The following is a 12818-nucleotide window of genomic DNA, read 5'->3' as shown; positions in this document are numbered from 1 at the left end:
TACATCTCATGGAGTGATAATGAGGATTAATAAAGTAAATCTAGGATAAAGAATGCTTAGTGAATTCCCATTAAATGTAGCTATTTTTATTCTGCTTGGCTCACCTTACTTCTTACTTTGGAGCCTTGCCGGAGGTATCTTCTGGGCATCTTAATTAATTAATCAGTTTATTTTGTGTCCACTATTGACACGAGTGACCACCTCAGCTTCTGTATGCTATGCTAACATGAACTCTGCTGATGAGGAATCATCTGCTCCTTCGCTAGAAACTGCCCTGTCTTTTTCCATATCTGCTCATTGAAATAACCTTCTTCTTTCACTTTACAGATATATGTAATTGACAGCGCAGACAGAAAAAGATTTGAAGAGACAGGTCAGGTAAATAATTGTTCTGTTGAGATATTTCCCAAACAACTGGGTATTCATTAATTGACTTTGTAAATGTATAAGAGTGAGGAAAAGTATTTTTTGTTTAACCTTTGCAGTTTAAACAAGACAGTCATTCTGGCAAGCAGGCAAAATACCACTTGCCTAAAAAGAAATTAGTTGAGAATTCTTTAAACAATTTTTCGTTTAAAGGCTTTTAGTTTTAATCAAATTAAATAAACAAGATATAAGCAAATGGAACTTACCACCATGCCCAAAAGCTCTCCAGATTTCTTCCCAGGCCACAGAGAAGTGAACCCAAAGGACAGTTCACCTACCATTTCTATGTGCATTTTTTTCAATACCAACTTAATTGATCCGAGGGTAACTGGGACAAATTAGAAGGTATGGGAAGAAATATGCAAGCCAAGACTAAGCTGCTCTTCTTTCCAAGCCAAGAGATAGGTATACTTGGAATATGGCTTCCAGTGCAGGGTGCATGTCAGTGTGATTACATGATACAATTAGCAAAGGCAATTTTACATAGAGACGCAGTGGATATAGACCATTTTACCCAGGCTGACTAGTAAGTGGACGTCTTTGGGGAAGCATGCTTATATTTTTACTTTTTAATACAGCCCTTGGCCAGTGACCTAAACTACCACACATGGCCTTCCAAAGGTAGCAGAGTCCCCATATTTATGTTCCTTTTCCCTGGAAATTAGTTTGAGAACTCGCCTGGAGACAGCCCTTCTCCCTTCTGTACCTTGATGATTTCTGGACCATCACTCATGTGAAGCAGCACTACGCATGAACTTGGGGCTGAAAGGTGTCAGACAGGGATCTGCCCGTCAAACCATCCAGTTCTCTCTGACAGCTCCAGTGTTTAAGTGGCTAAAGTGTGGGTCGAGGGAGGAAGGGATGGGTCCTGGCTTTTAGTAAGTATATACCTTCTCCCAGACTTGTTGCAGACAGAATTAACATGCAGTTTAGATCCCAAACAATCACCTAAAACTCAGAAACCTTGTCAGGTAGACTAATGCAGTTACTTTAGGATGTGGATTTGAGGAAATGTAATGCACATGCATGCATGTTTTGGAGATAGAGATTGATGAACCAGAATTATAGTCTCTAAAGTAACTGTCGTTTTTATCCAAGTTTTTAAAAATATATATGTATCTGTACATATATACATATGTATATGTGTGTATATGTATGCATTGAGTTATTTGCATATAATAACCTTGGGTAAGTTTTAAATGTCTAACCACAACTATTGTTCTCCCTTGAGTTTCTCTAAGTATGATTTATGAATCCCCCTATAACAGAACTACCTTATTAGTAGGAGCATATGCAGATTCCTGGGCCCTGGCTTAGACTTTCCAAAGTCAGCATCTTTGGGGTGGGCCCAGAAATCTGCCAGGGGATTCTTCCACATGCTCAAGTTTGAGAACCACTGCCCTTGAAAGTTGCTAGTTGATCAGCTTAACTTTTATTTAGTTTCAATTCAAAGTGCATGGTTAAATATCATAGATTTCGTCCCCCCCTTCCCCATCTATTCCCCAAATGATCCAGGAACTAGCTGAATTACTGGAGGAGGAAAAGCTAAGTTGCGTGCCCGTGCTCATCTTTGCTAACAAGCAGGATCTGCTCACAGCAGCCCCTGCCTCTGAAATTGCAGAAGGACTGAACCTGCACACCATCCGCGACCGATTCTGGCAGATCCAGTCTTGCTCAGCTCTCACGGGAGAGGGCGTTCAGGTGAGGTTACCGGAGGGCTCGGTCACCTGGCAACCAAGGTAGCCTGTCTCATTGGTTACGTGGATCTAGATAGAAAAAGATATGAAACAAATAGCCTTTGATGGGCAGATGAACCATCCCAGGATGTGGAGGGCCTGGAGGCATCTGATTCTTTCCTACTTAGCAACCAATCTGATATCATCAACTGGTCCAGGAAAGCCAGAGATAAACCACCCCACACAAGCAACAAGCTGCCCCGTTGGGGAGGAGGTCGGAACAGAAGATTTCAAAACTGCTTTCCCAACTCTGGGATTCTCTGATGACTGGGCTGAGGGTTTTGTGTTGCATCTGGTATTATGGATGCTAATACCAATGCTCTGTTACCTGGCACTCTCAAGGTAGCAGAGCCATCAGTCACATGCTAGTTATCCTAGAAGTGTTTTGTTTTTTTCTGTTGGCTGTCTCCACTGTCCTCAGGGTTGGTGTCTATTTCCTGCTGCTTTGGGTTAGCATCCCACAGCGAGGCTTCTGCCGCCTAAAAGCCTTATGCTTTACACCGAGGAACTGTGTACTGGAAGAGCAGGCTCCCCTTCATTTGATATTAATTTGGGACAGAACATGATGGTAACCCAGACACCAGAGAGGCAGTATCCTCAAAGAATGATCAACAGTTGCAGCTCCCATGTGTCCTGCCAAGCAACCTCAAGCCAGTCAACCCTTGAGTCAGCCCTCTAGGACCACTTCTTGATTCTGAGGCCCCCAGCATGCCCCGTGTGCCCCATTTTCAACATCTGGTATACCTGCCAGGGTGGTGACGCAGTGCCATGAGAACGGGACAGCACCGCTCCAGGGTGCTGTGAGGGAGCAAGTGTCTCGAGAGATGGCGTCTCCTGCATTGCCGCAGGGCACGTGTCTGGTAGTGTGGCCAGTTTGCTTTTCGGTAATCTTGGTGGGTTGGGTTTGGTTCTCCATCGTCGTCTGGCAGCCTCTTTCCATTTCCCTCCTAACACTCTTCTTCCCTTTCCCTGCAGATATTTGACAAATTTGATCGCTTTTATCTCCAGCAAATACTCACTTCCTAGAGTTATCCCCTGGAGAAGGAAATGGCAACCCACTCCAGTATTCTTGCCTGGAGAATCCCATGGACAGAGGAGCCTGGTGGGCCATGTCCACGGGGTCGCACAGAGTCGGACACGACTGAGCGACTTCACTTCACTTCACTTAGAGTTATCTCACTTGTTCCATCTGTGCACTGCCTGTTTTTTCCCTTTGTGTTACATAAACTGCCAGGGCCCCTTCTGTGCTTTGCCGCTGGATCTGAGGGCAGACCAGTTAGCGCAAGACAAGCGCCCCTGCTCCAAACCCTTCCATACCTGCTCTCAGAAGCTCTTGGGGTGTGGGCGTGTGTGTGTGTGTGTGTGTGTGTGTCAGAAGCTCTTGGTGTGTGTGTGTGTCAGAAGTTCTTGGGGTGTGTGTGTGTGTGTGTGTGTGTGTGTGTGTGTGTGTGTATGTGTCAGAAGCTCTTGGGGGGTGTGTGTGTGTGTGTGATGTAGCCAGAGGTTGTTTCAGCTATGTCCCCAAAAGGGAAGCTGGAGCTCTGTGAGTCTCTGTGAGGTTTTAGGTTTGGGGAGGGAGCAAGTGTTAAGTCTCATCTATTTCCTTTCTTCTTTACTAGATTGTGGTTATAAAGCAATATATTCTTGGGAATTCCCTGGTGGTCCAGTGGTTAGGACTCCGTATAGGGGGCCCAGGTTTGATCCCTGATCAGGGAACTAAGATCCCACAAGCCCCACAGTATGTTCAAAAATATGTAAAGCAATATATTCTCATTGTTAATCATATCCAAGTACTACATAAAATTAAAAACTAAAAAGTTCTTTAATTTCCTCTAATCCCACTCAGCAATGAAATGATCATTAATAGTTTTATTCTTGTCAGGTCTCCTCTATAAAATTACAGTCACGTATATGGTTGTATGTATCTATCAGGTTTTGAATTAACTGGGTATTTTTCAGCTTAATTTACAAGTTGGTCCAACAAGTCTGTTACAACCCAGGATGTTTTTGAATAGGTAAATTCTGATCATTTTATTTAGCTTTTCACTTTTAAACAAAAATCAAGTTTTACCTAAAGTATTTCTCTCAATTGTGCATAAGATGGCGCTCATGGGGCCTAGGGTTATTTTGGGGCAGGTAAGGCCCAGGAAAAGAAACAGCTTTCTTGTGTTTGTACAGACCACTTCAGCAAGAGGACTATGTCTCTCTAAAATTGTTTAGAGCCCAAATATAGAAAGTAGAGGATCTTGAGTCTGGGGACTCTAAAGGTGGAGGTTAAGAAAAGAAATACATTTTGTATGCATACTCCTAAGAAAGTGGGAATTGACAGCTGTGTGATCTTTTTTCACTTGTCCAGAATGTCAAAAGGAAGAAAAACCAAAGCTGGAATTAGCAGTGAGGCTCTTGTTTCTTCAGCCAGCCTTAGGGATATGAAAAGGAGGAACTAGGCTCCCCTCAAATCATTCTTTAGAGGCGCAGCATTCAGGTCAAGTGCTTCCTCGGAGGAGGTGGGAAGACGCGGTGGTCATTGTCTTCCCACCCTACACCCCTCCCGCCCTGGCTAGGCAGAGATGAGAGTGGACTCCCTGCTCCCAGCTGTCGAACTGCCATAGAAAGGGAGTTCCCTTTAAGCCACAGGATCTTCAGGCTGGGAAAGAGGCCTGAGCTACCGGACAGAGAGTGGGGGCAGGCAGGAATCAAGTCAGACAGTCCTGTATGGTTTAATTTTGTTAGAAAGTTCTTCCCGGATCAGGGACCTTCAGCAACTACGTTCACAGGAAGTGAGAGATCACGAGAGATCCAGCAAAGAACCATGAGCAAGAAAAATAATGATCTGATATGGAGGAGAAATAGTTTGAAGGTCACTTAATTAGTTTAGTAGATAGTACCATGGTGTATAGAATTGGGTAGTTAAGACTGGGATTTCAAGGTTAATGAGATTAGATTATGGTTAATAGAATGATATAAATTTAGAGAATTTAACCATTATTTGAAATGGGTTATTTAATAAAAATGTTAATTAAGAAGGGGATCTGCTGTCTATTGTCCTTTAATGGCAACCTTTGGGGACTGGAGAAAGGTCGTGGAGTTTTCCGTGGAAACAGCATTCATTGTGAGGCACTGATGACCACGTCCCTCTTAGGTAAAACCTTTGACCTAAGCTCTTGCCCACTCAGCCAATTTCTTGTTTTTCATTTGAAAAAGAGTTACCTAGAATTCTTTTCCCTGTATTGCTTAGTTCAAGAGCAGGCCTTCTAATGACTGGTACTAATTAAGGCTTTAAGTATTCCTAAAAATGAAAGACTTTACTTTCAGACAGAGATTCTGTGAAAAAGTTACTTAAAATTCCTTAACTTCCTATCTCATCTTCCCATTCTACCTTCCCGACCCACGGCCCCCCTGAAAGCTGGTCTGCAATGGGGAGAGCTACCAAAATGCTCAGTCGTGATGGGGGTCAAGCAACTGGGACCACAGCCCTAATGACCCTGAAAGAAAATATACAAAAGTCAAAAAAAAAAAAAAACCTGGAATTTCTGTTACTGTTCCAGATATTTAAAAACAAGTGTCTTTTTACATTGTGTTTATGTGTATGCCTGATCAAATGCATTTGGGAAACCTGTCCTGTGGTGATAAATAACCCTCGAGTGAGTCGGGGGAACAGATCTGCTAGGTGAGGAGACTACTTGGGCAGGGACCTCATTTCTCTTTAGCCAAGCAGCTTAAATACAGGATTTGAGATAGTGGAAGTTAGTGATTCCTGAGATGGATTTCAGGTTCTTGTTCTACCTGATATTCTGATGGCAAATACGTGCAGTCGTTATAAGGAGGACAGGCAGTTCCTGGCTCTGGATGTGGAAATTGGCTTTTGCAGGCTTCTAGAGAATTGGGACGGAGAAGGCAATGGCACCCCACTCCAGTACTCTTGCCTGGAAAATGCTATGGATGGAGGAGCCTGGTAGGCTGCAATCCATGGGGTCACAAAGAGTCTGACACGACTGAGAGACTTCACTTTCACTTTTCACTTTCATTCATTGGAGAAGGAAATGGCAACCCACTCCAGTGTTCTTGCCTGGAGAATCCCAGGGACAGGGGAGCCTGGTGGGCTGCTGTCTATGGGGTTGCACAGAGTCGGACACGAATGAAGCGACTTAGCAGCAGCAGCAGCAGCAGCAGAGAGTTAGGAAACGGTCTTTGTTTGCCTGACTGATGGTGATGAGGAGGCAGCCCATCACGTAATTAAAGCAGGTTTTCAGGGGAAGCTGTCGAGAGCAGAGGCAGGTAAGGGGCACTAAAAGCTGAAGGAGAGCATCAGTCTTGGAAACGCTGCCAGGGAGAGCCCCGTAATCCAGAGGAGTGGTCAGAGAGACCCAGTTATGTCAAGCAGATGAAGGCAGGGCAAAGAGAAACTGAACTGTGTCCGGGAGGGAAAAGCCACGGCCCCCTCCGGCAGACCCCCTTGCAAACATGGGGCAGCCTCCATCTGCATCCAGGGTTGCCAGGGCTTCTCGTAAACAACACCTAACCCTGGGACTCTTCTCTGCTTTTCCCTGGGTGTCTGGAAAATAGTGAACAAAGAATCTGGCTGAGAGTCAGAGAAAGGTGTAGAGAAATCAGTCCCTCTTCCACCTGCAGACCTGAATGTGAACCCCAAACCACAGCTCTCCCTGGCGGTGGTAATTTCAGGTGTTTGAAGACATTGCCTCCCCAGAACATTGTGTGTGTGTGTGTGGTGTGTGTGTTTAATTAAAATTATACTGCTTTAGAATTTCCTTTCAAAGCAGAGATCAGCAGTTTCAACCTGGGCTCTAACCTTAGTCGTAACAGAGATCTGCCTACACCAGTAGCTTCAAGCTAGCAGAAGGTTCTCCTGGGTATCGCTCTCCATGCCCCCACCTCACGTCCATACCTTCTTTTCACATCGCTCCCACATGCCCTGTCTTCCTTCTCCGAGCAGGAGCCATAATCCGGCTCACAGAGCTCTCACCTTCACAGAAAGGGCCTCTAGCCAGGGCCTCTAGCCATCTGAGTCCTGACATGTGAGCCGGCCTTCAGAGTGCCTCACAGATGAGCTCTAAATATTCACTAGCCCCTGTTCTTGTTTTTGTTTCTTTTTCCTTGATCTGAGGAAACCTTTTTTTTTAATAAGCCAACAGAATTTCAATATTTTTTTTAAAAAAATAACATTTACAACTTCTTTCTAGGCCTGGTTCAGTTATTTTTGACTCCCAGGGTGTATGGAACTCCTTATCTGCAAGTCAGACCTCAGGTTTATTTTTAAATTTTCAACCCTCTCTGTAGACTAAGAAAGCAAGCTTGGGCCATGCAATTTTGCTACCTCTCTGGGGCAGTGCCTTTTGTCACCAGAAAAAGTATTAATAGCAAGCAATATTTTATGTATGCTGCCTCCAGCTGCTCCTTGACCCTGGGGGCCCAGTGGCACAAAGGAATAGGCTGCATTGCTCAGCACGGGCCTGAGCAATTACTGATGTGACGGTGTAGTCCTCGTGGCATTAAACAACCAGACCCACCCAACCATGGCTGCCACTGCTCCTTTCCTACCCCTGAGCAGTGACGGATGCATTGCAGAGAGATCAGAGTATGAGGGGTGCACTCTTCCCATAGAAAGGGCATCACGCCTTTAATCCCGAAATGGAAAGATCTGTGATCAAGTAGGTTTCCACCCATGTGGTTAGGGGCCACCTTCCATTTTTCCCAGTGGTCAGTAGGGAATAATCCCATGACATGGTAGAAGTTATTTCCTCTGCAAGAGGCCAGAGAAAGCTCAGTATTTGAGGTTCAGTGTCTCTCCTTAGTCTCTAGTATTGAATTGAAGCCAATCAATTCAAATTCAGTTTCAGCAAGGTTGGTCAGGGGGAGGTGCAGTGAAGGAAGAAAGGGAGGACTATACCATGAGATTGTCAGCCCTGTGAGGAAGATCCAGTTTGCAGAAATTTGGTCAAACCAGTTGACAGTAAAGGTTCAGCCCTTAAACAAACCTACGAGTTCATGTCCTTCTTTAGAAACAGAGCAGTAACCTGCTTCAGGTAAACTATCACCTTTTTCTCAGTCATCTGTTTAAAAGAAAATCAAAGCCTTGCTAAATTAAGGCCAGAGTGATGTGGCTGCTGATTTAAGGTTCCTCCTCTTGCGATGATGTTGTCTCTAAAGAGAGAGATTCCGCTGGAGATGGCAGGCTTGCAGAGAGTTAATATGCTGGGATCATGCTGCGAGATAAAAATGTAGGATTCCACAAGTATCAGTACGTGGCAACCTAGGAATCTTGAGAGGTGAGTGGCCAGAAACAGCTCCTGGCAACTTCAGAGCTGCAGCAGAGCCACGCCGGGTGCTTGTCTGGGGCTGTTCCATCTCACGCCCCTGTGTTCAGCTGAAAGTCATGAGAAAAAAACCTGCAGTTGCTCCTTCTGCCAACTTGAGGGTAAGCTCAGCTTCTCCCTGAGCCTGAGGCAGAGCTCCTCCCCCGGCACTTGCCCACAGTCATTGAGAAACCGTCAGCGGTGCACTAGTGCAGGTGCTGGGACTAGATTGCCTGGGTTCACAGCCCGCCTCTGCCATGCATTCTTCTGTGCCACCATTTCCTCATCCCTAAGTACCTACTTCACAGGGTTGTTACAGAGATTAAAAGAGATCAATTAAGTGTCTGCTGCTGGGTTGGGAAGATCCCCTGGAGGAGGACTATGGCAACCCATTCCAGTATTCTTGCCTGGAGAATCCCATGGACAGAGGAGCCTGGCAGGCTATGGTCCATAGGGTCGCAAAGAGTTGGACAGGACTGGTGACTTAGCAGGCAGGCAGGCCAGCCATCATGCGAAGTTCTGTAAACACCACCCCAAGCCAGTCTGGCATGGACCCTCCCCTCAGGAATCTTTCCTTGCCAGTGGGCACCTTAGAGGTAATATCCTTGTTGACTGTTGCCTCCCTGACACCTCCCAGCTCCAGTTCAGGTTTTCCTCTGGGCAGTAACAGGAAAGGCGCAAACCCCCAGCCTCCAAACACTTTAGATGGGACAGCCTTCCCGAACCAGAGCAGAGTTAAGTCTTCCCAGCTTCCCACACTCCAGGTTGCAGGCAGGGGCTATGGAACGTGCCCCGCCCGCTGGCCCCCTGCCAGCAGGTCAGCTGGTGGGGCCCGACCTCTGAGTGCCCTCTGCTGGCAGGACTGGAGCTCTCACACACACATCTGGAGGACACTGCCCCTCAGCAGGGCTCCCCATTTAAATCCCCTCTGCCTCCATAACAGATACCCAATAGAAAGCCGCCCCTCACCCTCCACATTCTGCCTTGGGTTCCTGCAGCTGAGTAAATATTTTTCCTATCTCTTTGAGTGCATTCATGTTGAGATACATACAATAAAAGAAGCCCAGCCCCCTCTGTAATCAGCCGTAAAACAAGAGGGAAGACAGTATTCAGTGGGAACACTGCTCTTGATTTCTCTAAGATGATTTGATAAAATAGTGCAAGTCTATAGAGCAGGAAATATTGAGGTACGCACCTTTGATGGTGTTTGTGCGGGTTCCTACAGATGGAAAGTGCCATGTAAGTGCTGAGCTATTCACCTTCGAAGGCAAAGAGAAGATGGTTATCTTATTCATCCCTCTTTTATTTGTAAAATCTTTTTTGTCTCCTGGCAGGTGATCTTTATTTTTTTTCCTGGAAACCAATTAGCTCCTAAAATTAAACATCCTTCTCTTTAAATTAGTCCTTTTCATAAAAATGTTCTTAAAATTGGCCTCAGCTTTTCAGAGTAAGCGGCTGACCCACTTGTAATCGGAGTCCACCTTCTCCCACTTCGCCACCCCCCACCCCGATCCCTGCTGCTGCCAGGTGCTGTCCGCCTTCGTGTGGTTGTGTGCAGTGGGCCATGGCCAGCCTCCCCTCAGGTCTGCTCTGGGACAGCCATCAGATATTCTGCTTCTTCCAACCAAGTGCTCTGATGGCAACTGGCGGAGTTTTAATCACTGTAAATTCAGGTTAGGGTCAGATTAGCCAGGAGATAGGATGCCTGCTGGTTGTTTTGCCGAGATGTATTGTTTATGGGATTAATGCTCCGAATGGCCAAGGGTGTCAGCTGATATTTATTACTTTAAGCTGTCTCAGCTGTTCAGGTTCAACGACTAGCTCCCTGGTCACAGGAAATGCAGGGCTCTGAATGTCATGCATGCCCTGAGATGTCCATGTGTGACAGAAGCAGGGGAGAAAGAAGGGGGTGCCTTGCAGGAGCCTCCTTTGATTTTATTCTGGGCTTCTGAGAATTCCGCACAACTCTTGGGGTCACAGAGACTCTGGGGAAAGAGTGAGCGTTCAGGGATGGCTCCTAAGGGGGTTGAAAAAGAGGTCATCTCTGGGGGGCCTGGCATCCACAAGATACGCCACCTGCCAGGTGGCTGTACGTAGACATTGTGTGGATTTTACCTCTGTCCTCCTCCAGCCTTCTAAGAGAGGACACGTTCAAGGTTACTGTGCCTTTAAGGGAACCTTCTCCCCAGTCCCTCTGCTTGGTACTGCTTAAAGCTGCAAGAACTAGGCCAGGCCCCTTTAAACCTTCCCTGCACAGAGAGTGCTGCACAGAGAGAAATGAATACACATTGCCCCAGTGTGTGTCTAGTAACGCGCACTGCAGTCGGTTTGTTTTTCCAAAAAGAAATTTAATTTAGCCCAAGTGTACACTGTCACACTGTAAACACACCGGGGCACCAGAAGGGTGGCTTATTATTGAATTTAATGCCCTAGCAAAGGTCAGCTTTTAGAAAAAGCCAAAAATGGCTGGAATCTGTCCTGATAGCTCCTCAATCAGGCCTGGGATCCAGGCAGATGTGTTTATTTTTTCAGAGGGAGTTCCTGAGGACCCATCTCAAGTTCAGGCTCTTGACAATCCCCCTCCCATCTCCCTTCAAGCTCTCAGAGGCCTCCCCACTCCTCCCTAGAAGGTCACTGTCCCTGGTCACCCAGGTGGGCCCCTGGGCAGGCAAGCGCCATTGAGCCCGTGGTTGGGGAGGGAGGCCCCAGGACCCTCTCTCTTTCCCCCCGAAGGCTGGAGTATGTGGTGCCTTACTTACAACTAACACTGCCTCTCTACCCATTTCCCTCAAAGGACGGCATGAACTGGGTCTGCAAAAATGTCAGCGCAAAGAAGAAATAAAATCTCAACAAATGGAGATGCGGGAGCTGCGGGAGCTGAATTCTGTCCTGAAAAACACTAATTTGCTGCTTTCTGACCAAATGTTTTTCCATCTGTGTACAGCTACAGCTGTATGAAGAGAAGGAGCAACATCATTTCAAAAGAATCCCCATTCCAGCCGTAGATTTAACTGATCTCTGAGGTTCAGTATCATTTTTCAAATAAAGGAATTATATTATTTCTTCTGCATAATTGAAATAGTATTAAATGTCTCAAAGCACATGATTAGAAAATGAGATCTTTTAAATGAGCAAGAGATTGCATTGCAGTTTACACAATTCCAGTGGGCTTTTTTCTTTAAAAAAAAAAAAAACGGTGGGGGAGAGAGGAAGAGGACCACAGCTTAGGCTGTGGTCATTTATTTCCTGACCTGTCCTTACTTTCCCCCGTGGTTTTGAAGTCAAGATAGTGTTTGCTCGAGCTGGTCAGTGATTTCTACCATCACCCATTACCAGGGCTGCAGCCTGTCTGGGTGGAAAGCTGCAGGGGCCAGGGAGAGGAGGGGGAGGTGAGGAATAGCAGATGATTAAACCATCTTGTCATGCAGGTAAGAGACTGTGTAATCCTCACCCTTTGGAAAGGGGAGAAAAAAAGCCTTTCTTGCAGACAAGTCACCACAGAAACATACCGCGTCCCCAACCCCCCAGCCAGCCACACAGGGAAGCAAATTCTTACCACTTTTGACTGTAATGACATCTGGAATGTAAGGAGAGGTGGGAGGTTTAATTCCAGAAAAATTACAAGGTCCTTAAAAAGCCCTCACATGGAGGGCTCAGGCTAGCGTAAACAGGCTTTCTCCAGTTCAATGGAGCAGTGAGCAGCTGACTCTGAGATTAGCTGCCTTCTCCATGGCCGTCCCATAGAAGGGATTTCTAAAGCTCAAAGAATTCTATGTTTAAATGATCACAATAGGCCGCTGCTATCAGATTTTAAAAATAAATGCAGCTTCACCATGAACCTGCTCCACTGAGAAAAGCCAGGCAGATCGATCTTCAGAAGAGATCAATTTTTACAGTGCTGGCAACTTGGTGGTGTGGGCTGCTCAAGGGTGAAGAGGGCTTGCTGCCAGGAGGCGCTTAGGTGGGTAGGGTTGTGGGGGCCTTGCCCAGAGAAGCCAGAGTCACCCCAGCTCGTGGTCCCCTCAGCCTCTCTCTAGCAAAATGTGTCCTCTGTTGATTGATCAGAGAGGAATGGCAGGTGATTTCTCCTGCCCTGTGTTGCAAAAAGAGCTTGTTTCCTTGAGCCTTAAGAAATCCCCAGCTTCAGACAAGGGAAGGTGGGCCAGAGCATCCTTGGCTTCCCAACTGAGCTCTGTTCTGGTGCCTGGCCTCTAGGGTTTTCAGAGAATGAATAAGAGACTGTCCAGTAGCTGATGGGTCCCAGGCCAGCTGCTTTTCACATCACAGGAGGCAGCCCTTTCCAAACCCACCAAGGCATGTGAGCAGACTGAAGGGGTTGCTC

The 12818-nt window shown here is 46.4% G+C and overlaps 1 protein-coding gene and 1 long non-coding RNA gene across 2 annotated transcripts in view; one reads left to right on the top strand and one right to left on the bottom strand.

Annotated features, from left to right (window-relative positions):
* Positions 1-11547, top strand: part of ARL3 (ADP ribosylation factor like GTPase 3) — a 30544-nt gene extending 18997 nt beyond the window's left edge. The window contains exons 4-6 of the mRNA XM_040254307.1: positions 328-378; positions 1942-2127; positions 11271-11547. Of these exons, the coding sequence (XP_040110241.1) occupies positions 328-378; positions 1942-2127; positions 11271-11318 (285 nt within the window). The 3' untranslated portion in view covers positions 11319-11547. The remainder of the gene's footprint in view (positions 1-327; positions 379-1941; positions 2128-11270) is intronic.
* Positions 7774-10486, bottom strand: LOC120873579. The gene is made up of 2 exons (XR_005723496.1): positions 9672-10486; positions 7774-8547 (listed from the first exon to the last, which is right to left on the bottom strand). It is a non-coding gene; the product is annotated as an uncharacterized LOC120873579 (long non-coding RNA).
* Positions 11548-12818: the final 1271 nt, after the last annotated feature.

Source organism: Oryx dammah, unplaced genomic scaffold (genome assembly GCF_014754425.2).
Source record: "Oryx dammah isolate SB20612 unplaced genomic scaffold, SCBI_Odam_1.1 HiC_scaffold_14, whole genome shotgun sequence".
NCBI lineage: Eukaryota > Metazoa > Chordata > Mammalia > Artiodactyla > Bovidae > Oryx > Oryx dammah.
The sequence above is the reverse complement of the archived record's forward strand: the minus strand, read 5'-3'. Positions and strand labels throughout refer to the sequence as shown.